The sequence below is a fragment of the Lactuca saligna genome, chromosome 5 (genome assembly GCF_052625555.1).
Source record: "Lactuca saligna cultivar CGN05327 chromosome 5, ASM5262555v1, whole genome shotgun sequence".
Classification (NCBI taxonomy): Eukaryota; Viridiplantae; Streptophyta; class Magnoliopsida; order Asterales; family Asteraceae; genus Lactuca; species Lactuca saligna.
In genome coordinates, this window is record NC_136421.1 from 155,469,267 (window position 1) to 155,495,610 (window position 26,344).

The 26,344-nt window shown below is 34.6% G+C and overlaps 3 protein-coding genes and 1 non-coding gene across 5 annotated transcripts; 3 read left to right on the forward strand and 1 right to left on the reverse strand.

Annotated features, from left to right (window-relative positions):
- Nucleotides 1–204: 204 nt before the first annotated feature.
- LOC144998479 (peroxisomal adenine nucleotide carrier 1-like) lies at nucleotides 205–2,196 on the forward strand. The gene is made up of 5 exons (XM_078958232.1): nucleotides 205–553; nucleotides 833–1,064; nucleotides 1,204–1,350; nucleotides 1,476–1,615; nucleotides 1,793–2,196. Exons 1-5 carry the CDS (start codon nucleotides 408–410, stop codon nucleotides 2,070–2,072), a joined length of 945 nt encoding a protein of 314 aa, XP_078814358.1. The 5' UTR covers nucleotides 205–407; the 3' UTR covers nucleotides 2,073–2,196.
- A 4,815-nt stretch (nucleotides 2,197–7,011) lies between these two features.
- LOC145044887 (alpha amino-terminal protein methyltransferase) lies at nucleotides 7,012–9,158 on the forward strand. Of its 2 annotated transcripts, none has more exons than XM_078993233.1 (8): nucleotides 7,012–7,342; nucleotides 7,429–7,573; nucleotides 7,718–7,776; nucleotides 7,945–8,064; nucleotides 8,228–8,329; nucleotides 8,487–8,541; nucleotides 8,677–8,753; nucleotides 8,834–9,158. In XM_078993233.1, the coding sequence occupies exons 1-8, from the start codon at nucleotides 7,100–7,102 to the stop codon at nucleotides 8,957–8,959; spliced, it is 927 nt and encodes a 308-aa protein (XP_078849359.1). In that variant the 5' UTR covers nucleotides 7,012–7,099; the 3' UTR covers nucleotides 8,960–9,158. The 2 variants fall into 2 exon arrangements, with proteins under 2 accessions (XP_078849359.1, XP_078849358.1); XM_078993232.1 differs by having other exon boundaries at nucleotides 7,013–7,342; nucleotides 8,656–8,753.
- A 623-nt stretch (nucleotides 9,159–9,781) lies between these two features.
- Nucleotides 9,782–14,984, reverse strand: EDA7 (embryo sac development arrest 7). The gene is made up of 17 exons (XM_078957449.1): nucleotides 14,848–14,984; nucleotides 14,430–14,599; nucleotides 14,203–14,301; nucleotides 14,007–14,098; nucleotides 13,813–13,913; nucleotides 13,387–13,477; nucleotides 13,099–13,157; nucleotides 12,854–12,974; nucleotides 12,678–12,746; nucleotides 12,526–12,578; nucleotides 12,331–12,439; nucleotides 11,942–12,112; nucleotides 11,676–11,834; nucleotides 11,463–11,555; nucleotides 11,181–11,378; nucleotides 10,916–11,106; nucleotides 9,782–10,472 (listed from the first exon to the last, which is right to left on the reverse strand). Exons 2-17 carry the CDS (start codon nucleotides 14,560–14,562, stop codon nucleotides 10,025–10,027), a joined length of 2,187 nt encoding a protein of 728 aa, XP_078813575.1. The 5' UTR covers nucleotides 14,563–14,599; nucleotides 14,848–14,984; the 3' UTR covers nucleotides 9,782–10,024.
- Nucleotides 14,985–15,456: 472 nt separating this feature from the next.
- On the forward strand, nucleotides 15,457–15,559 carry LOC144999428 (U6 spliceosomal RNA). Its single transcript, XR_013660897.1, has one exon. It is a non-coding gene; the product is annotated as a U6 spliceosomal RNA (small nuclear RNA).
- Nucleotides 15,560–26,344: the final 10,785 nt, after the last annotated feature.

Consider the following 26,344-nt stretch of genomic DNA (forward strand, 5'->3'; position numbering starts at 1 on the left):
TTCGAAAAATTGAATATGTTTTTTGGGGTAAAAATAAGATAAAAATGGAGTATTCCTATTTTTTACTCCATTTTTTAAGGAAAAAAAATGAAACCATAAAAAAAATAATAATAAAAAAAAAAAAAAAAAAAAAAATGAGTCGGTCTAACCATGAAAATGTATATAAGTTTAATGCAATTTGACATTTACACAAGCTTGGTTGACTGCAAGGGTCAATCGACTCGTTTCTACTGTGTCTAGAGCCCCATTCTCCCACCTTACCAATCGCCTCAACATCACTCTCCGGTCTCCATACCTCTTTCTCTCCCTGTATATAAATTAATTCGCCATCTCATCTTGCTCAAGATAAAATATCCCAACTACTTTGGAAGATTTCTTCAATCAATTTGCACAAAAACCGAAGATTAATGGGTGGCTTTGATATGGAATCGTTGGTGGATGCAACAGCAGGGGCGATTGGATCTCTCGCTAGCACTACTATCTTATACCCTTTAGATACCTGCAAAACCAAGTACCAAGCTGAACTACGTACCCCTAATCTCAGAAAATACAGGTTTTCCTTTTATTTCCCAGTTTCATCCTCATACGCTTTCGTTGATTCTTTCTCTGATCAGTGATCTCGATTTTGCCTTGTATTTTATGCGAACGGTTGATGGTTTTGAGTTTCTCACGATTCTGAGTAGATTGACTGGTTTATAGACGAAAATATTGAGCTCTGAATTGAATTATGTTTCTTAATTATATCTCAAACTTGATAACAAACCCTAAAAGAAATGCTATCGGTGGATATTCCTACTATGCAAATGTTGCTTATTATACATATTTGCTACAGGAACCTTTCAGATGTTCTCTGGGAAGCAATTCGTAAACGTCAAGTTCTTTCTTTGTATCAAGGCCTTGGGACAAAGAATCTGCAATCGTTCATTTCATCATTCATATACTTTTATGGGTATAGCTTCTTTAGGAAGCTGCATATGGAACGTTCTGGATTTAAATCTGTTGGAACAAAAGCTAACTTGATTATAGCTGCTGTTGCTGGTGCTTGTACAGTTGCAATAACCATGGTTAGCCCTCAATTATAAACACAAGAAATACCAATGTACTTTCATTTTATTTATGTATTATAGCATCCTACTTTCTTTTTATTGCATTTAATCCTAATAATAACAATAAAACTATATAAATGTGAGATTTTTTTTTCAGCCTTTGGATACAGCTGCATCAAGGATGCAAACAAGTGACTTTGGGAAGTCCAAAGGTCTAATAAAGACCCTTTCAGAGGGAACTTTGGGAGAGGCATTTGATGGACTTGGCATATCGATTCTGCTTACTTTAAATCCAGCAATTCAGGTAATTTTGTCAAATGATGAGTATGTGGAGGGCATTTATGTCTTTTGTACAAACTGTTCTTTCTTAAGATAACACCATGAAAACACAAATGATGATGAATTAATTTACTTTTTTAATTTTTGTAGTACACTGCATTTGATCAACTGAAAGAAAGATTACTGGAGGGTAAGTTGGGAAATCCACAATCCCTTTCTGCCCTTTCGGCTTTTCTGTTAGGGGCAGCATCAAAATGTGTGGCTACCTGCTTGACTTACCCTGCTATCAGGTAAATTCTAAATAAGTAATGGAATGGAATCACAAAGGAATGGAATGGATGATTCTATTCCGTTGTCATGTTTTGTTGACTCAAAGGAATGGAATGGGTGAATAACAAACCATGTCAGTAACATAAAAAATCAAATATGTGGGTTCTAATTCAAAGTTGATATGAATTATGTTACAGATGTAAGGTGATGATTCAAGCTGCAGAATCAAGTGAAGATAGAGAAGAGGAATCGGAAATGGAATCAAGAAAAACAGTATCTGGGGCATTACATGCTATATGGAATAAGGAAGGATTTCTAGGGTTCTTCAAAGGGTTAAGAGCTCAAATTCTAAAGACTGTTTTAAGTTCAGCATTGCTTTTGATGATAAAGGAAAAGATCACAAAGAGCACATGGGTATTGTTTTTGGCAATAAAGAGATTCTTGGTTTTAAGCATGAGTAGGTTAAAAAGCTCTTAGTAAATAAGAATGTTGTAATAAGGGCCAAATATGGTCTAGTGATTTTAGGTTTTTTTTTAATTGTATGGAATTTTATTTTAAACATTTTGATGCTTGACTAGATAATATATTGTGTATGTAACTATGTAGTTATTACATAAATTTCTATAGGATCTTTAGCCAATAACCTAAGGCAAAATGCAAGAAATTACAATGTAAAATGTCTGTTTTTCGTATGAAGGAATTTGGTATGAAGGAATGAAATGGGCAAACATAATGAAATTAGTAAGGTAATAGAAATAATCATAATATTATCATTTTTTATTGGCTCGATTTAATGGAATGGAATGAATTATTATTCAGCTGTTTATTATTAATAAATAAAACTAAATAAAGTAAAAGTTGATAAGTAAAGGTAAAAGAATTATTTTATAAACGTATTAGTTAAGTAATTATAAATTATAAATTGTTAAATAAATTGCATCTAAAATATTTTATTTCGTTTAAAATACATATTTTGTGTATTAGAAATAGTTTTAAAAAATATCTATAATCTAAAGAAATGTTACAAAATAAATAAAATAAAATAAAAATTAATAAAAAAAACTAGATACAATAAAATTTAAAATATAATTACAATGAAATATTTTTATTTATCTTTTGAAAATATGTTTTGAAATTTAAAAAAAGATTAATATTTATTTAAAATTACATGAATAATATTTATATCATTCTATTTCCTAAAAAGAACCATCTCCCACCAAATAAAAATCATCCCAAAAGAATGACGCATATTTGGTGAGGAATGCTCCATTTCATTCATTTGTGGCAACAAATCATGATTTCTTTTTGATATAATACTACATTTCATCTTGTTAGAAAATAGGGGATAAATAGATTGTTTGGATTCTCTGAAAGTCGTGATTCACTATCAAATTGAAGTATTTCGATGGTATAGATAAAACACTCAATTTGATGAAATTCAAATAATGAAATCTGAGAATGTATATGAAAATGTTCTTTAAGATGTACAGAAAAATGACCAAAAAACGGATATATCATTTCTGTCTGAAAACTGTCAATAGACAGTTACAAACTATCATAAAACTACCAAATCTGTCATTAAACGGATCTCAGGGAAAAAATGGTCAACTTTCTAAAATTGGATTTTTGATGCATTTTTTAATATAGCAACATAGTCCAAATAAAAAAAAAATTATCCCAGCCAGGGACTCTGCCCCTTGGATCCCGCTCCCAGGTGTGCTGCCCCCGGACCCCTGTTCGTTTAGGGGCTTCGCCTCTAAATAACAATGTACTTTGAATCTTGAAAACTTGAACAAGTATGCACTCCTACACCATCCTAACTTGTTCAATATTCAACAAGATCACTTTTGGTCAACAAATTTTATCCTATTACACTTAAATAATTTTGACGATATAAAATCACCAACACATCTCTCTTTGCTAACAGGATATCAAACGCTATAGGGAATTTCTTTTCACATACCAATCTATCTATAGGGCAGTTACACACCAATCTATTTATAGGGCTTTTTAATTACTCAATGAGTTTTGACTAATTTTGATTGGAGGCGTTGGACACATCTTCCGCCTTTTTTTCTTTTATTAAAGATGACTTCTGTTTTTTCTTTTTTGAAATTGTCCCTGAATTATTATTAGACCACCAAATGCAAGTGAAGTGATATTTAGGTTTTTTGAATTTGAGGTTTACTCCATAAAACTTATCTTCTCTTTTTATTTTTTTATTTCACTTTTTTATCAGTGTATGTTCACAATTTATCCACTTTACTAATTATTTTTCATTCTAAAATTAAAAAAAAATTATAATTAATTGTTATCTATTATTATTATTATTATTATTATTATTATTATTATTATTATTATTATCATCATCTAAAAAATTTAAATTTTAGTATTATTTTACTTAAACCCTACTACACATCATTCTGTTACTATTGACCTATTGTTTGACTCTGACTTCTTTTTTATTTACCAATTTTCCATATATTCAAGTTTATATTTTCAAGAAAGTTGTCAATTCAAAATTTCAAACAAAAATACAAAAAACTATAAAGTTTAAGTTTACATTACACCTATAAATTTTACTGTTCATATTACATTAAAAAAAATAAAAATAATAAAAAACATTCACAAAAGATAAACTGTAAACTTCATATATCGCCGGAAAATATCATCGGAAATACTTTAGGAATCAAAATATCTATCGTCGGAGCCATCATTTCTTGTCGGAAAGACATTATCGGAGCATTCACTGTAAATTCTTTCTCTTTCTTTTAACTTGTCATAAATATTTACCTTACCTTATTGGAGTATTTATGTTGCTACCATGGATGAGAGACAAAATCAACATGTAATTGAGTCTCTAGATTTCATGGATGAGGGCCAAGAAGATCGAATAAGTGCTTTGCGAGACTCCCTGCTTATTGAAAGTGAGTCGACAGTTGTTCCACTAGACGTTACTGGAAACACTAGACGCTGTCGGAATGGCAAACTATGTATAATTCACATCTAGAATTTTATAAGCGACTTAGACCTACGGAAAGATCTTTTATGACTATAGATGATTAGTTGTTTATTTTTGTCTCGGAATTTTGTTATGTAATATTTAAAATTAAAAAAAAATGATGAAGATTTGTTTGTAATTTATTTTTCTTATAATATTATTTATACTATCAATGATATTACATTGATGAAAATTTATTTAGAATTTTATTTTTTTTATAATATTATTTATATTATTATATTCTAAAAATAATATTATTATTGTTATTTATCTTAATAAGAAAACAGCTTTAAAGTTATTAATATTAATAAGATTAATAATAAAATTGTAATTATTAAATAATAATGGTTTTTTATTAGGTTATAATGAATAATAATAAATTTAATCAAATAGTAATTATATGGTAATGATTACTTAAAAAGTAAAATCAATAATAATTATATGATAATAATAACCTAAAAAGTAAACATAATAGTGTATGGTGATAATATAGTTTGGTGTGTATGAAGTAGAACTTAACGCTATATTATAACTATTTTTAATGTTTACTACATCATTGTAATTTATAACACCTACTTAACTAAGCTACCTATACTTCCAACTAGGGATGAGATTTAGAACCGGAAAACTGGACCGGAACCGGAACCGGACTCGTTAGAACCGGAATATATAGAACTGGGTCCGGTTTCGGGTTTAAAAATTGGCTTTATCCGGGTTCCGGGTAATCCGGGTTTGGGTCCGGGTAAACCGGATCTAAAATCCGGAACCGGTTTTTGGAACCGGAACCACTTTTAAGGCCGGAACCACTTTTTGTGAAACGTTTACAAGATGCATATCTTATTCGTTTCAACTCCAATTGACATACGGTTTTTTCCAACATGTAGTTTAGAGTTTATACATGATTCTAGACTATAAATTTTTCATTTTTAGTTTTATATTCATTGACTTACAGTCCTCAAAAGTTGAGATACCAAAGCTGAAAGTTTTTAGTTTTTTAGTTTTGTTGTATTCGGTGAAAGTTTTAAAGCATGCATATCTAATTCGTTTGAAGTCGGATTGACATATGGTTTTTTCCAACTTCTAGTTTACAGTTTGTACATGAGTTTAGACTATAATTTTGTCATTTTTGGTTTAACATTCAATGATTTACAGTCCTCCGAAGTCGGGATATCAAAACTGAAAATTTTCAATTTTTCAGCTATTTGTTTTTGTACTTTGTATTATGTGAAAATATTAACACAAGTATATCTCATTCATTTAAATTCGGATTGACATGCGAGTTTTTCCAGAGTGTATTTTAGAGTTTGTACATGATTTTACACTCTAATTTTGTTAATTGTGGTTTCGTATTCAATAAGTTACAGCCCCCCAAAGTGGGGATATCAATATGAAAATTTTCAAAGTTCAACCCACTAAGTTGTAAGTAATTACCAAAAAATTCCGGTTTTTTCGGGTTTTCCGGGTCTAAACCCACTTTATTCGGTTCCAGCCTACCCACTTTGATGTTTCCGGGTTTTCCGGTTCTAGACCCACTTTACCCGAAACCGAACCGGAACCGGTTCCTATATACCGGTCCGGTTTCCGGTTCTATAAAATCCCGTTAACCGGTTCCGGGTTTTCCGAGTCCGGATTTGAACCCACTTTCATCCCTACTTCCAACATACTTCCAACATGTGTGGTTAGTACTGACTTTCCAACTTATTTATCTTATCTATAAACTATCACGTACTTGTTCATTCATGTTTTTCTTATCTTTTCTACCTCCATATTTGTTTTATTTTATTGGTTCTTTATTTAAAGATGCATTAATGTTTTTTTCATTTGTTAACTAATGTTTCCCTATGGAGAGATCAATCCCAAGCTAACCTTTTTATATATAGGGATCATATGCAAAGTTACACAATTTGTAATATTATTATTATTATCATTATATTCATTCGTTTTGTGAGATGTCTTTTACAAATATAATTTTCTTTTGTAATGACAAATTGTATAGGTTGTCGACTCATCCTACCTCTCCAATCCCATTTTGTATGGGACCAATGTATTATTATTGTTGTTTTGTTGTTGCACTAAATCATTATGTTTTGAGAATTTATATAATAATGTGTAAAACAATTATGGACAAGCATGGTACCGAATCAGTACCATCCAATGCATACCTAATTCTGAAATGGATGAAGAAAATGATATTAAGTACCGAACCTAACGAAAGTTAATAGTACATGTAAAACAATTACTGATATCCACATATTGAATCCTAAATTTTATGATTTTAGAGTACCGAATATCGTCTAATATTAAGATAAAAGATGCTGATTCGCCTAAAATTGAAAAATAATGTGGAACCTAAGTCATTTTATTTTTAGTGCCCTTTGGCATTTAGAAAATTTTACTAAATTAGAAAGGAAAAAAAATCATTCAAGGGAAAATAACAGGGCAATGCCGTCTTGCCGAGTATGAAATATTGAAATACGAGAGAGTCGAAACCCCAAAAACACATATGCTTGGTGCAAACAGCAACTTGTGTTTGAATTCTTACTTGGCTGCAACTGCAACTGAAACTCATCAAGCGCGCGACAAGTGCCGAGTGAGAACGCGAGCGACCATCCGAATCGAGATGGAGATCGGTGGATTAGATAGCAACGGCCGGGAATTCAAGAGCGCCGATGAGATGTGGCGAGAAGAAGTTGGCGATTCACAAAAGAAACTCGATTGGTATCGCAATGGTGTTGGCTACTGGCAAGTAGGTTTAGCCCTCCTTTTCGTTTCACATAACAAATCCGTATAAACCCTAAAGAATTGTTTTTTTTTTTTTTTCGTGATCAAAAGGGCGTGGATGCATCAGTCGATGGAGTTCTGGGTGGATATGCACATGTGAATGAGCCTGATATCAAGGCCAGTGAGGCTTTTCTCAATACCCTTTTGACTGAACTTGTTCCTAATGGCGGAAGAAACCAGCATCTTGTAGCTCTTGGTTAGCTCTCTTTCTTCCTTTCTTCTTCTTCTTCTTCAGGTTTATATAAAATCAACCAAATTTTCATGTGCTTGTGTCACCCATCAAATTCCAGTTAGAATTTGTTGTGTATTGAAGATTCCTTGTTGACTAAAACTTGTGCAGATTGTGGTTCTGGAATTGGAAGGGTGACTAAGAATCTTCTCATAAGATACTTTAATGAGGTAATAACTTTCAACACTTAGTACCTTATATACATAACTTTGGTACATTATTTTTTGCTCAAAAGATATATTATCATCTCTAGTTTCTGGATCTTTCTTGGATTTTTGATTTTATGTTTACATTTTGTCATTAATTACTTGTAAAATTAATTGCTTGATTGTTCCTAGGTTGACCTTCTTGAACCCGTGTCACATTTCTTGGAGGCTGCTCGTGAAAATTTGGCTCCTGAAAATCTATCAGTCTCAGAGGAGCACAAAGCTTTCAACTTTTACTGTACTCCACTACAGGTAATTATTAATGTTAAATCATAAAACATACTGTTTTTTTGGATGGAATGGAATAACAAAGGAATGGAATGAGTCATTACATTCCAACATTCCATCATGATGTGTTATTGGCTTGTGTTCTTTGATGACATTCTTTTTTTGTTGTTTGAATTTTTACTTTCAGGAATTCACTCCAGATGCACAAAGGTATGATGTGATATGGGTCCAATGGTGCATTGGGCATCTTGCTGATGATGACTTTGTGTCATTCTTCAAGAGAGCAAAGGTAACAACATGTAGTTTTATAAATACTTTCATTGATTTTTTTTATTATATCATCCCACTTTCCTTTCTTCCTATAACATCAATGTATTTTAAAAATCTACACAATTACAACAATGTCCTAACTTTTTACAAATTTTCCCACATTTGATTATATGTAGGCTGGCCTTAAACCCGGTGGATTTTTTGTTTTGAAAGAAAACCTTGCAAAATCAGGTAGCAACTCTCTCTTTACTTAATACAGAAAGAACGACTTAATAGAGAAAAAGTCAGGAAAATGAGACTTATTTATTTTCCCAAATACTTTTTATACATCATTTATGGATATAGGATTTGTGTTGGATAATGAAGATAAGAGTATTACAAGGTCAGATGTATACTTCAAGGAACTCTTTACTCAGTGTGGCCTCAATATCTACAAGTTAAAGGTAATTCCTATTGTATAAGGTCAAAACCGATATAGTTTAAAGGTTTAGAGTGAAATTACTAATATACCCTTGTGCATCAGGATCAGAAGGGATTTCCAGACGAGTTATTTGCTGTGAGGATGTATGCATTGACCACAGAGACATTGAAAAAAGTTGGTGGATCAAGACCAAAACGAAAAGCAAATAGACCTGCAATCATCAAATGAAAAAGTTTTTAAGGCTTGTTTTGTTGTATGTAGGAGTAGTGATTTTGTTAACTTTAATTTATTGCTTAAAAAGGTTTCCATGTTTTTCAAATCCTTAATTGTCTTGAGGCCTTAACTCTAAATACTGTTACTGGAGGAACTATAGTTTTTGTGGATTATGAGTTCATGTTTTAAATCAACTTTTCTTTCTTTCTCTCTATTTTGTTATGGGTTATTATGGATATAGTTTAATACCTAATAATGTACTAAAAGTTGTACACATTATGACTTTGGTCTTTGGAAATTAGCAAGCTGCAAGTAATAAATACCTCATGCTTTGTGGTGTGTTTTACACACTAAAAGTTGTACACAGGAATAATAAGATAATATTATTAGTAATCTAACATTACATGAAAACATGTATGACTTTAAGCAAATATATAGAAAGTAATTTGGACGTCGTGTTTTTTTGACCTGTGATATCAAGTTGTGAACGTACAAAAACTAAATTAAATAAAAACCAATGAACGGATATGGTAGAGATTTCTGCAAAAATCATGACCATTTTGATCAAATTGTTAATAAAATCTTGAAAAACAATAAATGATATTAGCTTGATTTGTCTTTTAATAATAAACTAACAATAACCATACTCATAATAATAACAATGGAAAAACAACAAAAAAAAAATGTCATAACAAAATGATGCAACCAGCAATAAAACATAACGTCCTAATATGAATATAGTAAAATTTTCAAATATAATGTCCTAATAAATTGGTAAATTTATCAAAATATAGTCCTATAAAAAATAAAAATAAAGGTAAAAATGTAACAATGCAATAGAAATAAGTTGAATCTCTATTATATCACAGAATCATATTACCATAAACACAATTTCTATTATCATAAAAACAAAAAATACATCAAAATCACCGCATCTAAACCCTATAAAAAAGGCATCTTCAGTCTTCACTCATCTTTTCTTCTATCTAAATTATACTTAAAATCGTTACTATTTTTTTTTTTATATAAAAACACATTAAACCACCAGACCCTTCCTGAATTAATCTCAGAGGCTGCATTTCACCGCCTACCCCTTCCTCTTCCTCTCCCACCACCACCACCACCACCACCACCTCTTCCTCTCCCTCTTCCTCCACCACCTCCCCTCCCTCTGCCACCACCTCCCCGCCCTCTACCACCACGTCCCCGACCTTGAAATCCTCCTCTATCAGACTTCAACCCCAGTGAATGCACTCCCCTTCTCTTTTCACGATGATTGAAACCATCATCATCATGATCATCATGATCATCAAACTCATCTTCCTTATACTTCCCTTTGCTTCTAGATATGAATGAAATCTCTCTAGATCCACCTGGTCCAGATTTAATCTTGTTTAAGGCGCTTGAACCTTGATTTCTATTTGCCAGAGCTTTTACCCTCTCTTCTAATGGCAGAGCATCTTCTTTAGCAAGTGACCTCCTGTTTCCAAATGCTTCTGCATGCCTCTCATCCTTCACTTCATACAATCTGCATTTTTTTTTTTATAAAATAAATAAGTCTTCTCGAAAAACTTGTTTTCATGGAGATAAATAAAATAGACTTTAACTAGAGGGATATTACGGACCAAACCTACCAACATACGAAAGTTTAGGGACTAAACCTGTCGATATACTTACGTTTTGTGGCCAAATTCTGAAACTCAAAAGTCTAGGGACCAAACCTGCCAGATTATAAAAGTCTTGTGGCCAAATTCTGAAACCCAAAAGTCTAGGGACCAAACCTGCGAATTTATAAAAGTCTTGTGGCCAAATTCTGAAACCCAAAAAGTCTAAGGACCAAATCTGCCAATATATGAAAATCTTGTGGCCAAAAAGTATGAAACATACAAAAGTGTTGTGGCCAAAGTCTGAAACTCATAAACTAATGTGGCCGAAATCTCAAAGCAAATAATAAATAATAATTTTTTTTACCTTGGAGCTCGAGTTTTCTTTCCATTTTTAGTTTCATCATCATCTGAAGGCTGAGAATCTTCTTCATCAGAATCAAATTCATCTTCTTCATTAAAAGGCTCAAAGTGTTCCTTCACTAATGAAGGCTGCACTGGTGTAGCTAAAGGATGCAAAGCACGATACTCCAAAGAGTTCTCATCCACTTCGAAATCCTGATAACATTTTCATAAATAAAAAAACATGAAAAAATGTAATCAAAAAAAGATATTCATAACGATAATGATACCTCATTTTTGAAGAGAGAAGTGAAACGTTCATCTTGAAGAACATCAGAAGTGAGCCCTTTCCTTTTCTTTGATGCTTTTTTAGTGGTGTTAACATCAATAGCAACATCTGTTGTATCTTTTTTAATGGCTTCTAATTCTTCATCTTCAAGAAGACGTTTTGCAAGAACCCTATTAACCTTAGGCAGTTTCTTCTTAATCTGCAACAACAACAGAATTATAAAAAAAGATTATGTTGTTTCATTTTTCTGTATTTCCTAATTTGCCCTTCTTTAAATACTAACCGTAATTCGCGTGCTACGCTCCTCCTCATCCTTCTCCTTTTTCCTTTTCTCTAAATACTCTTCATAAACAACAGGATTAGCTGCTGCATGTGCCTGAAAACACATTTTAAACATACAATAACAAATTTGTTTTAATAAAAAAAAATCAAACCACTGAATGCTAATAAATTAATAATAAGAAGAAGAAGAAAGGATAGGGAAATAGGAAATTACCTTTTTATAAAGACGAAAATCAATAAAATACCCATGCATGTAAGCTCTTAGAAGATTTGTGCCAATTAAATTTGTCAAATTCAATTTTGCAAGATCATCTTGTGTCAAAAACTTGTAATCATCATAAATAGTAGTTTCCGCATCTTCCTCCATCTCTTCCTACATATATACAACAAAGGCATAAAATTTAGGAAGAAATATAATAAAGAAATCAATGAGAATTATGCAAATATGCAAAATTAGTAAATAATATTTGTAAGACATACTGTTAAATTCTCCATGTATGAACACCACTTTGGAGCGGGCCCCAGGGCTGGTAAAAAATAAGAAGGGATTTGACTTGTGTCTAGAGCCAATAGCATTAATCCACTTTCATCAAATACACACATGTCATTAATTTCTCCACCTGTTGGCTCAATACTTGTCATTCCTTCCCCCTGAATGGAATCAAAATCAGTAATTGAATCCAAGGAATGGAATTGTTTATTCCATTGTTGTTTGTTTGTTCGTTGGAATGGATCATTCTTCAAGTAATGTGAAATTGTGGTTCATGGAATGTAATGAAATTTTTCAATACAACCCATTTTTGGTTATTGAACTTTTTATTATATTAAACTTTGTTAAGTAATTTTTAATGAAAATAAAAGGATCTTACTGTTTCTGGATCCCAAATTCGGACAATATGCTTATCAGTAGTAATTAGTTTTGGTTTCTCTGAATTCAAAGTCTGATGCCATTTGATGTTTAATATAGGGCTTCCATACCTATAAAATATTGACAAATATCAAGAGTTAATTTTTATAGTTGGAATTATATATTATATATTATATATTATAAATTGGTAACTTACATGTGATCTTTTACTCGAATAGGAGAAGATGAACGCAAATCATATATCATAACCTGAAAATTTATTGAAATAAACCTTTTTGTTTAATGAAATTGATAAAAGAAACTAAATCATCAGAATAAAAAAAATGACTTTGACTTTATAAAACATACCTTTCCACCACTACTTCCAACAGCCATGTGGTAACCTCCATCTCCATCAAACTCTATAGCAGTAACCTCCTAAATAACACAACAAATAATTGTGTAATTAAATTAAAACTTCATAAGATTCATAAAGTTTTTTATTATTATAACTTGTAAAAAAAATAATAATAATAATAAATAACCTGATCACCATCATTGACAGGTGTCACTGCATTAAGCCTTGCAATGGAAGATCTTGTTCTCATGTCAAAGCATTCAACAGCACCATCTTCACCACCACCAGCAACTAGCCCATGATACTTGCTGAATTTTCATTAAAATAAATAATCAATAAATATTAATATACTTTCATCTTTTCTTACATTTAACCATAAATAAAATGTAAACAAAAAAAAAGGAGTAAGTTTATGGATGAAGTCAAACTAACCTTCTAGAGACTACATTTAGTGCTGGAGATTGTGTTGTAAGAGACGATAGGAAACGTCCCTGAATAAATAAATAAATAAATAAAAATTAGCTCCAACTATAAAACATAAAAAGTAACAACATTTCTTAGATATATGAAACAGAGTTTTAGTTTTTATAATGTTTCAGGTAACAAGAAAGTTCTGTTTTTGACACCAACAAAATTGTAGAACCAGAAAGTTCAAAAAGACACTAAGGGTAAAACCGTAAAATACATGAGGGACAAAAATTGTGATTTTTTTTAACAAACCTGTTCTAAGTTAATTCTATATAAATCTGGAGATGAGGCTGCACATATTAAGTCACATGACCAGTTATCATATATAATATCCCTCCCCATCCTGTTCATAAAAGAAAATATCAGGGTCAGATATATATGTATATGTATATATATAATTAATTAAAAATAAGTTAAGTACACATAATTTCATACATGTTATCAATATTTTATTATGAAAGTATACAACAATGTCAAATGTTGTATTTAACTTTACGCAAAAGGGAGGTTTTTTATCTCAAGAATGGAATTGTTGTGCTTAATTGGAGACAGGGGATTATATGAAAATTGGATTTATTTTTTAATAATGCAAATAAACAAGCAAGAAACAAGTGAAGATTAAAGAAAAAGTAACATTTATGTTCATAGAAAAATGTTATGAGAGTAAAGGTTTAGTACCTTGGGATACGTAAACTGTAATGGCTTCCATATTTAGCATGTAGACAAATAGATCGATCAGCACATAGGAAAGCTAGCTTTGAATAGTCATCACTCAACACCTGTTTACAAATAGATGTTATAATAAACAAATAGATGAAAGTTTGTTGCAAATTTTTGATATAATCTAATTCAATGCTTAAGAAAAAAGATACCTGAAAGTTGATTATTTCTGATATAAGATGCCTTTCGAACTTCAATGATAGTTCCCTTAACTCGTATACTTTGATTTGAGGAGGGTAAATACCTAAAACACTTGATAGTCAGCAAAGTTTATAGGACAATTCTAACCAAATATGTCAATCACATAGCTGAGTAGAGTAGAAAAACATATCACAAGTTTCCAATAACCTGAAGCAATGAGAAATTCGCCATCTGGGGTAGCTTTAATTCTAGTTGTTGCAGTTTCAAATCTTAAATCTTGTATCAAATCCACCCTTTCCAGATAATCTATATGCAGGAGAATGAAGTTGTTAATGGTAGCAAAGAAGAATATGAACAGACTAGTGACAAATGGTACAGATGCAATTCAAATGCAAAGTTGTGAAGAAAAGAAGGGTAATGCTTAAATTTCCTACTTTTGTCTTTGCGAAGAGCTCTAATCTTCTTTGGCGCAAGCCAAGTGGCCAGTGACTTGTGTTGTCCTGCTACTGTGTACATCTTCACTCCATTAATGGAGGTCGACTTCAGGTTCCCTCCTTGGTATGCCATCGTGGCTACTATCGTTGCACGTTCCAAACCTTAGGAGCTGTATAATAAAATCCAAATCGGGGTTATGTTAGGTTTTCAAAACCAAAAATTATGTATTTAAGAGCAGAAAACAAGTTCATTATATATTGAATTAGTATTGCAGGGTAATTCTTCTTTTCCGATGAATGTTTTACATATATAGATTTGCTGAACATTTATAACAGAAAAAGGAAACCAAGTGTGATATATAGAATTGAATTCCTATACGAAAACAAGTACAGGCTGAAAGAGATGAAACCCTCTTACGTTGGCGTCCAATGGGAGAAACAAGCGCCGATGGCGAAACAGTGTGCTCTCAGGGGAAGGGGAAGGGGAAGGGGAAGGAATAAAACCCTACAGTCAATATTTTGATAGCGAAAACCCTACGTTCAACCTTAAGCCGAGCCAACCGAACCAAAGTTAGGGGGTAGTTTTATAAGGTATCTAATGGGTATAAAGAGGGACCGGTTCATAAAATATCAATCCACACGTTTGATATTGATTATGGGATAATGACTTGAGAGGCAAATAAGGTTTCCAGCTTGTCCGTATTAAGTCATTAAGGTTTTTTTTGTGCGTATTAGACCAATATGGTTGTTATTACCGTTTAGAAATAGTCATTTTACCGGTTTTAACGAGTAAAAAAGGACTATTTCTAAACGGTAATAACAACCATATTAGTCTAATACGCACAAAAAAACCTTAGTGACCTAATACGGACAAACCGGAAACCTTATTACCCTCCTAAGTCATTAACCCTAATTTTAAAGACATTGAGAATATATGACCATCAACAGTAAACTACTTCGTTTAGAACTCGCGTCATCCCATATAACCTGCTACTCCTCTATATGGCGAAGCTCTTCATCTATAGTCGTCCCTTTGGGGACATCCGATAAAATTGGAACGATACATAAAAGATTAGCATAGCCCCTGCGCAAGGATGATACACACAAATCAAGAAATGGTCCAAATTTTTTTTAACACTAATTCCCTTTTCAAATGCTAATAGAGTTCAATTGCAATTCTTACGTTTCAGTAGTTCCTCTACTGAAGTCATAATCAGACAACATGTGGATTCTATGGTCAGATTGATCTTCTTGTTGATGTCTTCAACGATTTGTGAGTAAAAGTGATCTTTCTTTCTATAAAGTCTCCTTTAAGTTTTTTACTTTTCCTGTCATTAAGTTTCATGTTTTATAAACTTCCGTTTATGTGTTGTATATAGTCTGTATATGTTTGTTTATGTGTTGATTTTGATTAATTTTGAAACTTCAGTTTCTTAGTTCATGTTGTGGTTTTGCTTTTTATAAAATAATTGATAATAGACATCATCTGCAAGTCCCTGTTGGTTTTACATTTCCATTCGTTATCAAATGTAGACATTGATAGGAGGTATCAAAGTGAGATTTTGTTTTTGTACATATGGATGTGTTCATGTAAACATTTAAATGACAAAAAAGAAGTTATTGATAAAAATGTTGCATATTTATGTAATGAAGACCATCAATCATAGGAGTTTCTGGACTTAGAAGTTCTGGAAGGGTTGTAAGATAAGTTTAAATGGAAGCAACTATTTTCAGTCAAACAAATCAGTTACATTGATTAGTAAGCATGTTTTCTAAATAATTAGGGTTAATGACTTAGGAGGGTAATAAGGTTTCCAGTTTGTCCGTATTAGGTCACTAAGGTTTTTTTGTGCGTATTAGACCAATATGGTTGTTATTACCGTTTAGAAATAGTCCTTTTTACCCGTTAAAACCGGTAAAAGGACTATTTCTAAACGGTAATAACAACCATATTGGTCTAATACGCACAAAAAAAAACCTTAGTGACCTAATACGGACAAGCTGGAAACCTTATTACCCTCCCAAGTCATTATCCCTATTGATTATAGTTGTAAGGACTCGGTCCAAAAACAAGAAAACACTTGGTCCTTGTTTTCTATCTGACGGACCGAGAAAAAAAATAAAAAAAAAAGCTCTTGCCCTACATTCTATTGCGATCAGGTTTGTTTTCGTTCCTCCCACGTTTAACTCCCAACGACGACTACATCGGTGAACAACAACAACAGCGATCGCAGGAACAGAATCGGTGAACAGCCACAACATCGATCAACAACAAGCATCGATAACATGTAATCACATCGATCAACAGCAACAGAGCAATCAACAAGTTTGTTTTTCTTCTTTTATCCTTATTTTTTTTACATTCATAATCAGGAGCAAAATTGTCTAGAAGTGATAATTTTTTCTACATTCATAAACATAGCAACAGAACTTAATAATGTTTTCTTTTATAATTCATTTTTCATGTCCTTGATTCTTAAAATTTCCATGGGAGCATGAATGTTATTTCTTGATTCTTGAAAATAAGAAGTGAAAAAATTTATTGATTAATTACTATATATCTTCCAAAAACAAAATTGGTGAATCTGAAATTATGATGTGGTGAATCTGAAATTATGATGGTATAATGATAAGCATGCTGTTGAAAAACACAAGTTGTCATGAATTCTAAACTTTAAGAGGCATACATTAATTAGTAGAGTGACTTTGAAAAGTATATATAATTTAAGTGGTGTACCCACATATCTTTGTGGTATTGTATCTCTTTAGAGCTGTCAAGGTTATGTATGAAAAAGATAAATGAAAAAGTAAAAGTTTTGAAAATAATACGTAGAAAGTGAATGTTGGAAACATGCAAGTAGTAGAAAAGTAGTGTGAATTTAAGGCAATAAGTTTATATTGGTGATGTTACTTTTATAAATATATAATTTTTATTTTTCTTCTAAATATTTGTTGAAACATTTTTATTTTATCTCTTAATAATTTTACATATTTATACATATGACCTATTTATGAGTATTTGTATACATGTGTGTGTGTGTATATATATATATATATATAGTTGTGTATATGTGTGCAAATTTGTGTGTATATTGGTGTATATATTTGTGTTACATCTATATATATATATATATATATATATATATATATATATATACACATATGTGTGTGTGTTTATGTGTGCAAATATGTGTATATATTTGCATAACATGCTAAACATTTATTTATTCCTTAGACATGGTAAAAAAGAGAAGTAGAGTTAGTTGGTCTTCGGATTTTGTGAACAAAACTTTTTTTGATGCATATATCCAAGAACTAACAAGTAACGGTCGGGAAGGTAGTAGTCTTAAAAGTACCTCATGGAATACAATAGCTGAAAAACTAAAAAAAGAACACGACTTTGTTGCTGAGAAAAAACAAATGAAATATCGTTATGACTACTTGAAAAGCAAGTATGCACTTTTGGTTGAAGTTAAAAAACAAAATTGGGAATCTCTATAATATTGTCATAAACACATTTCAAATGACGGATGAAGAGTGGAAAGTGGAGGCGAAGGTAATCTTTTAATTTAAAATGCATTATTATGTTTTTAAAAGTTTGATAACAAAATCATTTTTTCAAACAGTTGAACAAGATGGTTGATAAATTAAGAAATGCACCCTTCCTTTACCCTGATCTATGCACCCAGTTGTTTGACGATGCGACCTCGACCGGTGTTGCTAGTTAGGGGTCATCTTCGATTCTCTCTCATCCTGTAAAAGTCTTTACTACACAAGATTATGAAGAGATCGAGATGGTAGATACACCACCTCAAATGGATATCCCAACCTCAGATTCAAGAGTACCCCTATCACACCCCAAAATCGGAACGGCGGAAACGTTATGGGATGGATGATGTCATGTCAATTATCACAACATATGCAGTATAGTAATCAAAGTACAACAACCATTGCATTAATAGTAATAGTTTTACATAGTTTACACTGCATAGAAACATCAAAGTAATACAAGTACTAATATAGGTGCAACTTGGTATTAGGCTGTCTCCGCAAAAGCTCTTGGGATGTACCTGTCTATTGTTGACCTGAGAATACAAGTTATTTTGAAAGCGAGTATCAGCTTTATACATGCTGGTGAGTTCATAAGTATTTAGTGTCATTTGTATAAGTGAGCATTTTATTCAAATAACTTTATAAAAGTAGCAGTTTAGAATCAACGGTGTATTATAGTCCTTTCCAGAAAATCCTATATTTTCTAAATAAAAACAGTCTTCTACCAAGACTCGACAGAGTTATGTTTTAAAGAGTAATTTTCCCTGAAATATTATCATTACCAAAATACGGTATTTGATTTTAAAGTAAGTAGGAGAATAAACAATATGGAAAATAACGATATGCCTCAGCAGAAAAATATTGCTGACTAAGGCAAAAGAAATCATAGACTCCAGGAGAGTATCGAATGAATGACACGCCTAGCTCAGTCTAACAAAAGGAGACACAGACCCCAGACGGTATCAAATGTACGATACGGCTAGCAAGATCTAAAACAAAGAGTAATTCTAAGAGTGTGTTTCCAGTATACAGTGTTAATTATCGTTACCTTAAGGCCATGAATTATAAGGTAAACATGGAGATACTCGTAACCATACTGATCGACACTAGAGTTCTTGACGCCCTGCAAGCGTCGGTGTAATTATGACATTTGTCACCCCTTGGCTTGGTAAGCCATGGACTGTAGCTAGCAGTCAGGGTGCGGGGGTGTCGGTCCCGTATAGATCTATACACACAATGCCTACTCTCCCTACAGGAGACTCTGGTTACCAACTCGACGAAGGGGAGATCTGTATCTTTAAGATGCACCTCGAAAAGTGAATTCTGATGTAAGTGCTAGACTAACGGTAGTGACTCACAACTGAACTGATCGATATAAGCCTTCATGTCTCTACATGTATACATGATATATAATTAATGTTTAAACGACCTTCGGACGGATATCCGATACCCACCAGACCACATCCCAATGAGGAAAAGGAAATAATGCGAACTAGCCTTCCTAAGTCCTTTAAACATCATTTATATAACTATACAGGTACAGACATGCATTTAACGACATAGAAGCATTTAACTAAGTATAAGCGTTTAACGAAGTAGAACTGTTAACAAAGTAGAAGCATTTCATGAAGTAGAAGCGTTTAACGAAGTAGAAGCGTCTAACTAAGTAGGAGCATTAACTAAGTAGAAGCGTTTAACGAAGTAGAAGCGTTAACAAAGTAGAAGCGTTTCACGAAGTAGAAGCGTTTAACGAAGTAGTAGCATTTAACTAAGTAGGAGCATTTAACGAAGTAGAAGCGTTAACAAGTAGAAGCGTTTCACGAAGTAGAAGCGTCCAACGAAGTAGAAGCGTTAACAAAGTAGAAGCATTTAACGAAATAGAGGCATAACGAAGTAGTAGTATCTAACAAAGTAGAAGTATAAAAGCATGGAAGAAAACTTTGGAAAACCTTTACACTTAAGAAAATCATGACTTGGTATTCTTTTGTAAAATAAGTTGAAGACCTTTAGAAACCCTTGAAAATCTTTCATAAACAAGTTTTGATTATAACTTTGATAAAACAATATAAGTAAAGGAAAACCTTGGTTTCAAATATTGCTGTAACAGGTTTCGAAGTAAAACATACAGCGCGAGAGTCAATTTGAGAAAAGATTTGAACAAGTAATGATGTTTTGGAAAACCATTTATAGTATCATACTTGGTAAAACAGTTGACAGTGTAACAAATCCTTGTGCATGCGGTTATCAATCACAAGTGATTGATATGATAACTGGCATGTTTTAACTTGTATTCCCTCCCCCCCCCCCCCATAAAAGCATGTGAAAACATTTAAAAGGTTAATTCAGGGGTATGAACTCACCTGTTGTAAGCATATCGAACGAAAGTGCCGGCTGGGTGCTCGGTGTCAAGTAAAGACTTGAACACACTTAGTGACCTATTAACATATTATGACATATGATTACATACAATTAGTAAATACAATACTAATTAAACACGTATACGCATCCTAAAATACAGAAAACACTTTGGTTATGTGTTAGGAGTGTCTCGAGTAACATCTAAGGGTGTGTATGGCCTAGATAGGGAGTTTACTCTTCAAGAGTAAACTCTTTATAGAGTTTACGGCCCTAAGACCTTATCCCCATGAGTTTACGGTTGTAAACTCATGGTTGGTGTGTTCTTTGATGAATTAAGGTCTTATAACACTTGTGGAACTAGGCTAGGTTCAATTCTAGGGCTTATGAAGGGTTTAAGGCTTCAAAATGGACCATTTGAGGAGTTTACGGTCCATTGACACTCCTTGAGGAGTTTACGATTGTAAACTTATGCTTGGACATTTCTTTTGTTGTTTGGTGGTTCTAACTCATGCATGTAAGGTTCTAGTCACTTTTAGGAGCTTAGGAAGGTGTTTAGGGCACTTAAACACCTTGGAAAGGTGTTTATGGTCTAAGAAGATGTTCTTGGGGAGTTTACTACCTAAACACATGAGTTTATGGTAGTAAACTCATTTTAGTCCATGAATCATGTTTTTGGTGCCTCAAACGAAGGATTACAAGGCTCTAGGCACTCAAGGAAGCTTTTGGGGGGTGTTTGAGGGGTAGTTTAACACTTAAATAAGTGTTTAAGGTCCATAGAGATGGGTTTACGGTCTAAGGATGTTCTTAGACCGTAAACTCATGTTTACTCCCCATTTTGTCTGATTTTGGTGTTATAAGTCCTTTCGTGTAAGCCTCTAAGTCATTGCTAAGCATTAGAAGTGTTTGGGAGGGTTTTTGGGCATCAAAACCCACTTCCAAGGGGTTTACGGTTTTGGGATGCTCCCAAGACCGTAAACTCATGTTCTTGGGGTTTTTGGATGTTTAAGCCTCGATTTTGCAAGCCAAATGAGTTAAACAACAAGCTAGGGAGGTTAACTTACCGATCTGAAGCTCCAAGGGGCGATTTTTGACCAAAACCCGTTTTGTAGAGAGAGAAATTAGAGAGAGAGTGTGTCTAAGGTAGGGAAAAAGGTGGGAGTGAAACCCAATCAACCCTTATATAGGGTGGTGTTTATGGCTTGGCTGGGTTTCACCTGACACCAACCGCAAACGGGGGTTTTCACAACTATTATTAATCACGGCAAATTTTAAAATTATACCGCCTTAATTTTGGTTCGCTTGAAGAATATTATTTAAAATATTATAACGTGTTTAAATCCGGTCAAAAATATTTTCGGGATAAATTTGGCTAATTTTTGACGTAATTAATTTCGACGTTAAAACTAACGGAAATTTTTGGGTTGTCACATCATCCCCCCGTTAGAGGGAATTTCGTCCCGAAATTTAAGTTTAGGCAAGGAAGTAGGTATGAATGCTCGAGTAGAGGTGTGAGGGAACTTCCTATTTGGTTGGTCCTCGCACTCCCAAGTGAACTCTGGCCATTGCTTGACGTTCTAACAACCTTCACTTATGGGGTGCGGATTTTGCTTCGTGCAGTTAGCGATTCCTATTGGTTCATCTACGAAGTTAGGGTTCCCAATGGTTTCTATCAAGATGAGTGGGATACAAAGAGTGACGTCGGGCAAACACTTATCAAGTCTAAGAAGTGGATTGATCTGGGGTGAAACTTGTGGAATTTCCGAAAGTAGTAGTGGTCTGACGAGGGTTGGACCAATCTCCGTAAAGAATCTCGAATGGTCCTAAGCTCTCATAAGGGTAGAGCTTTTCGGTACTTAGAACATAGTGTACTTCTATGGCGAGATCATCACTGGCATGATCGCCATTCCGAAGTTCCAAACGTTCTCTCTCATACTGGAAGCGTAGTCCTTCAGGTTGTTTCTTAGAAAGCTCGGGTTGTCCTTGGATACATGTTCCCTCTGGATTGGCTCTCCGAGGTTTTCTAGATAATCGGATGGATTGCATGCCTATGAGTATCCGTTTGCTGAAGGGTGTCTATCTCAATCTTGTGCAAAATGAACCTACACTTCTGATTCTTGAGATATTTCTAACGGAAAAGGATCATGCTCTTACTTGCTTTGCTGTTTCATGAATAGCAGGTTTTGTTCGGGCTAACTCAATCCTTAGAGATTTTTCGAAGTGTTGGACTATCTCAGGAGGTGGTTCTACTATTTATGCGCGAGATAATATTTGTGGAACACCTAGTAGTCCAATGAATCTCTAAGAAATGCCCTATTCTCCAATGCGTTGGTTTATTTCAGTTGCAGAAAGTGCGTGCTCTTGTATAACCCATCGACTAACACCTAGACTGGTGTCAAGTCTATAATCTCTTCGGGATCTGGGTTATAAGGCTTAGCGCAACTTACTCTCGCACTTTATTCAAGTATTCATGATTGCGGAGGTTATCCTGTGGTTCTTGGCATTCTAGTGTTCACTTTGGAGAATGCGGTCCATCGTCTACATGACGATGATGATTTCCTCCACGCGAGAGGGCGGAGGGTCCTAGGCACTTCTCGTCGGTAACGGGGTGGACGAAGTGCCTGAGTAGTGCAAACATCTTCAGCAACTATTCTTCCGAAGGTTCTGAGTTTTGTCGCTCTATGTCCAATCTAGTGAGTATAGGGTTCCATCACTTGGAACTTTAATCTCCTCATTCACTCTTCTCAGAGTTTAACTTATCGTAGCTTCCAGGTTTCCGGTATATCCGCTGAGATGCTTAATTCGTGGGATTAAGCGTGAATGGATGGTCGCAGTCAATGTCTTTGACTCTTACGACTTAGATTTCTTTACTAACCGAGGGTGTTAGCTACTATGTTGGCTTAACCAGGATGACAACAAATTTCGGATTTGTGGTCATTATAGTAGCTCAACCCGCAGTGGTTCTCTTTACTCTAGTTCCTATTTTATGGAATAGGTTGAAGGGTTTTACTATGAGGTTCGTGGTAGAGCTCATACTTGGCTTAACCACTAATACTTGGTGTATGCAAGCCGTATATAATTGAGTTCGGCAGGACGTTCAGTTGTGCGACTCCACCCCAGACCCACAACCCAACGAGGAACAGGGAGTAGGGAGGAAGCACACATTTCAAATCTTTTTGATCTCAATTATGTACCACCCTTATTCATATACTCAGTTATAGTGGTCAGTCCCATGAGTTCTATCCTCTTGATTCACGAACCGGATTGCGAGGTGCGAAGGGTCTTTCTGGGGGATCTACGAAGTATGCTTTGGGTGGTTATCGTCTTCTGGAATACTTGCAGTGTCTTTCGCTTCGGTTTCTATCTCTCTAAGAAGGGTTGGTTAACAGCGCGCGGTACCCTTCTCCTGGGTACTTCGGAAGGTTTGAAATAAGAGTGACGACTTATGAATCGCATTAGTCTTTGATGCGATTAAACTTTCTTTTAATCTATGAAGATCGATTAGATCTTGAATAAGTATGTAAATAATGACGATATGAACACAATAAAAGAACAGAACAAGATTGAATCAAACGTGTCGAATGATTAAAACAAAATCCTCAGAAGAGCTCGATTAAGAACATCAACTGTAGAGGATTGGAAGGTTACAAGAACGATCAAAGAAACCTTTTGTCGTCTGGAAAAATCGTATACTCAGATCTCTAAAACCTTAACCTAATATGCATGCAAGCATTAGCTTATATACAAAGCATAAAAGACTCACGGTTGGACAGGCCCAAACCGGAATATAAATAAAAGCATAAACAGATGAGCCCAAAAGACGCAATCTTCAAAGCCCAACAATCTCCCCCTTTGCGTCAATTTGGGGCGAGACCTTCAGTCTCTTTTCAAAGCAGATGACTTCTTAACCGTTTCAAAAATTTTCGGTATCAAAGCCAGAATATGATGCCTGAAGGTAATATACCAACGAAGCATATCTGTAAAGTTCTTTTTATCTGCTGTTGAGTTCTGTTTGCATCGGTGAATGATATTGATGATGTGCTCCAGACACTCTATAGAGAACAGATGCTTGTCTACCAAAGCAAACAGAAACTTGTGCTTGTCGCCCCTGGTGAACATAACCGTCAGATTGGAAGAATCGATCTGCCCCAACTTCATTTTGTGAACATCTCCAGTCTTGGAAGTGGGCTTGACAGTTGGTTTCTTGTTCATCACTTTTGCTATTTCCTGATCCATAGTGGCGAGCTCATGGACGTAGGAAGCCAACATTATTTTAAGATGAGAAAGAATTGGTTCATATTCTCTCTGGTTGGAGAGAAGAATGTTGTATAGCAAGACCCAATCGTGTGGGTTCAGACTGGGAAGATCTGCCAGAGAAATAAGATGTTCGGTGTTGGCCGTTCCTCTGTTGATTTTGAAATTGACGTTCACAAATCTCCCAGCCTGGGTTGGTTTCAGTACCTTGACTTTAATAATTTTCTGGGCACTCCAAGTCAAGTACTGTGGTTGACCGAATTTCAGATAGAAATCGATGAGCTCTCTGTCAACCTTCGGGTTTGGATGAGGGACATTAGCAGTGACATCAAAGCATTGAAATGTGAAGGCTTTACGCGTAATGGGCATGTCGAACTGCGAGTCTCTAGAATTTTCACACTCAAAAGATGCAATCGGTTCCAACCAGTAAATAGAAGGAAACTCAATCGCTTGAGTGATGAGTGTGTCTCTGTCCCAATCTGGGAACAGGGTCTTTTTAGCTTGAATAGCCTCCTCATCCTCCCGGATTTTCCTTTCTCTGGCCTCTGCCTCACGAGCTATTTTCAAGGTTTCATCAAGCTCTCTGTCCCTTTTCTTGCGTTGAAGAGCTTCAGTAATGGTTTCATCTGATTCTGATTTGCTCTCAACAAGGACTTGTTTACCAGAACCCGAAGCTACATTACCCTTCGGTTCTGTTTTGGACACACCTTCCTCTCCCCCTTGTCTCGGAAGAACAAGCTTTTCCGAGACACCCTTCATTTCACTTAAGATTGTAATTGCAGGAAGGAGTTTTGCCTGGAGATGCTGACGAATAGTGAGGGTTAGGAAGGGATCATGGGAGTCAAGAACGCCTGTTAACATATTTTTAACGTCACCAGCGCAACTTTGAAGAACTGCCCGCTGAGTTTGAAGCAGAGTGATTTCTTGTTGTGCCTGGGCCAGTTGAACCTTCTGTAAGTCAATAGTCGCCTGGTGTTTGATAAGTTCTTCCTTCAGGGTGCTCTCGGCTGCCAGAGAGGCAAAACGTGAATCCAAAGATTTGAGGAGAGAAGTGGATTCAGTTTTGAGGTCAGCACGCAGAGCCTCAAATTTCCTGGTTTCTCCCTGAAGGGTGGCTGAAAACGAGTCTACTGACGCTTGAAATTTGGAAGCATTAGAGTCAGCATGAGCCTTGAGAGAATCAAGAAAGATCTGAGTTGTATGAACAACCTCAGAAACTTCCTTAGTGGCTTTGGAGCACGAGGCCGCTGAATTCTCTACGGCGTCAGTAGAACGATCCAAGGCTTCGGTGTAAGTCTGGATCGCTGACTCGATAAAGGCCTTCAGCACAGCACCCCCATAGGCTTTACTGTCAGCCAGCAGACTGTCAAGTTTGGCATGAATTTCTTGAAGCTGCTGACTTGACGCAGGGGTATCTGCATCGGTGTCGGTAGGAATCCGGTAGGGGCTGTAATAGATGGAATCGAAGTCTTCATCATCACCCCCTAAGGTAGCACCGGAGTTGGAAGATGGAGAAGGGGTGGATTGAAGGTTGATGACAGGGGTTTCAACCACAGAAGCAGCCCCCGTATCAGATACGTTGACCATTACTGGTGGTTGGGTAGTGGTGATGGTGACGGATTCGGTGATAATGGGCTTGGAGATGGAGGATGAAGGTTGAGAAACGGAGAAGGGAATAGTATGTTCGGTTGTGGTTTGGGGAATTGATGTTGGAACAGAACTTGTGACGTTCTGTTCGGGTGATAGGGTTGGGG

What these genes read in the sequence shown, in the direction of transcription:
- EDA7 (XM_078957449.1), bottom strand. Translation starts at nt 14,562, where the DNA reads ATGGCATACCAAGGAGGGAACCTGAAGTCGACCTCCATTAATGGAGTG. An exon ending in CTGTCAATGATGGTGATCAG is followed by an intron (nt 12,747 to 12,853) that starts GTTATTTATTAT and finishes TGTGTTATTTAG; the next exon opens with GAGGTTACTGCTATAGAGTT. An exon ending in CTTCTCTCTTCAAAAATGAG is followed by an intron (nt 11,107 to 11,180) that starts GTATCATTATCG and finishes AAATGTTATCAG; the next exon opens with GATTTCGAAGTGGATGAGAA.
- LOC144998479 (XM_078958232.1), top strand. Translation starts at nt 408, where the DNA reads ATGGGTGGCTTTGATATGGAATCGTTGGTGGATGCAACAGCAGGGGCG. An exon ending in GTACAGTTGCAATAACCATG is followed by an intron (nt 1,065 to 1,203) that starts GTTAGCCCTCAA and finishes TTTTTTTTTCAG; the next exon opens with CCTTTGGATACAGCTGCATC. An exon ending in TTGACTTACCCTGCTATCAG is followed by an intron (nt 1,616 to 1,792) that starts GTAAATTCTAAA and finishes ATTATGTTACAG; the next exon opens with ATGTAAGGTGATGATTCAAG.
- LOC145044887 (XM_078993232.1), top strand. Translation starts at nt 7,100, where the DNA reads ATGCTTGGTGCAAACAGCAACTTGTGTTTGAATTCTTACTTGGCTGCA. An exon ending in TCATAAGATACTTTAATGAG is followed by an intron (nt 7,777 to 7,944) that starts GTAATAACTTTC and finishes GATTGTTCCTAG; the next exon opens with GTTGACCTTCTTGAACCCGT. An exon ending in TTTACTGTACTCCACTACAG is followed by an intron (nt 8,065 to 8,227) that starts GTAATTATTAAT and finishes TTTTACTTTCAG; the next exon opens with GAATTCACTCCAGATGCACA.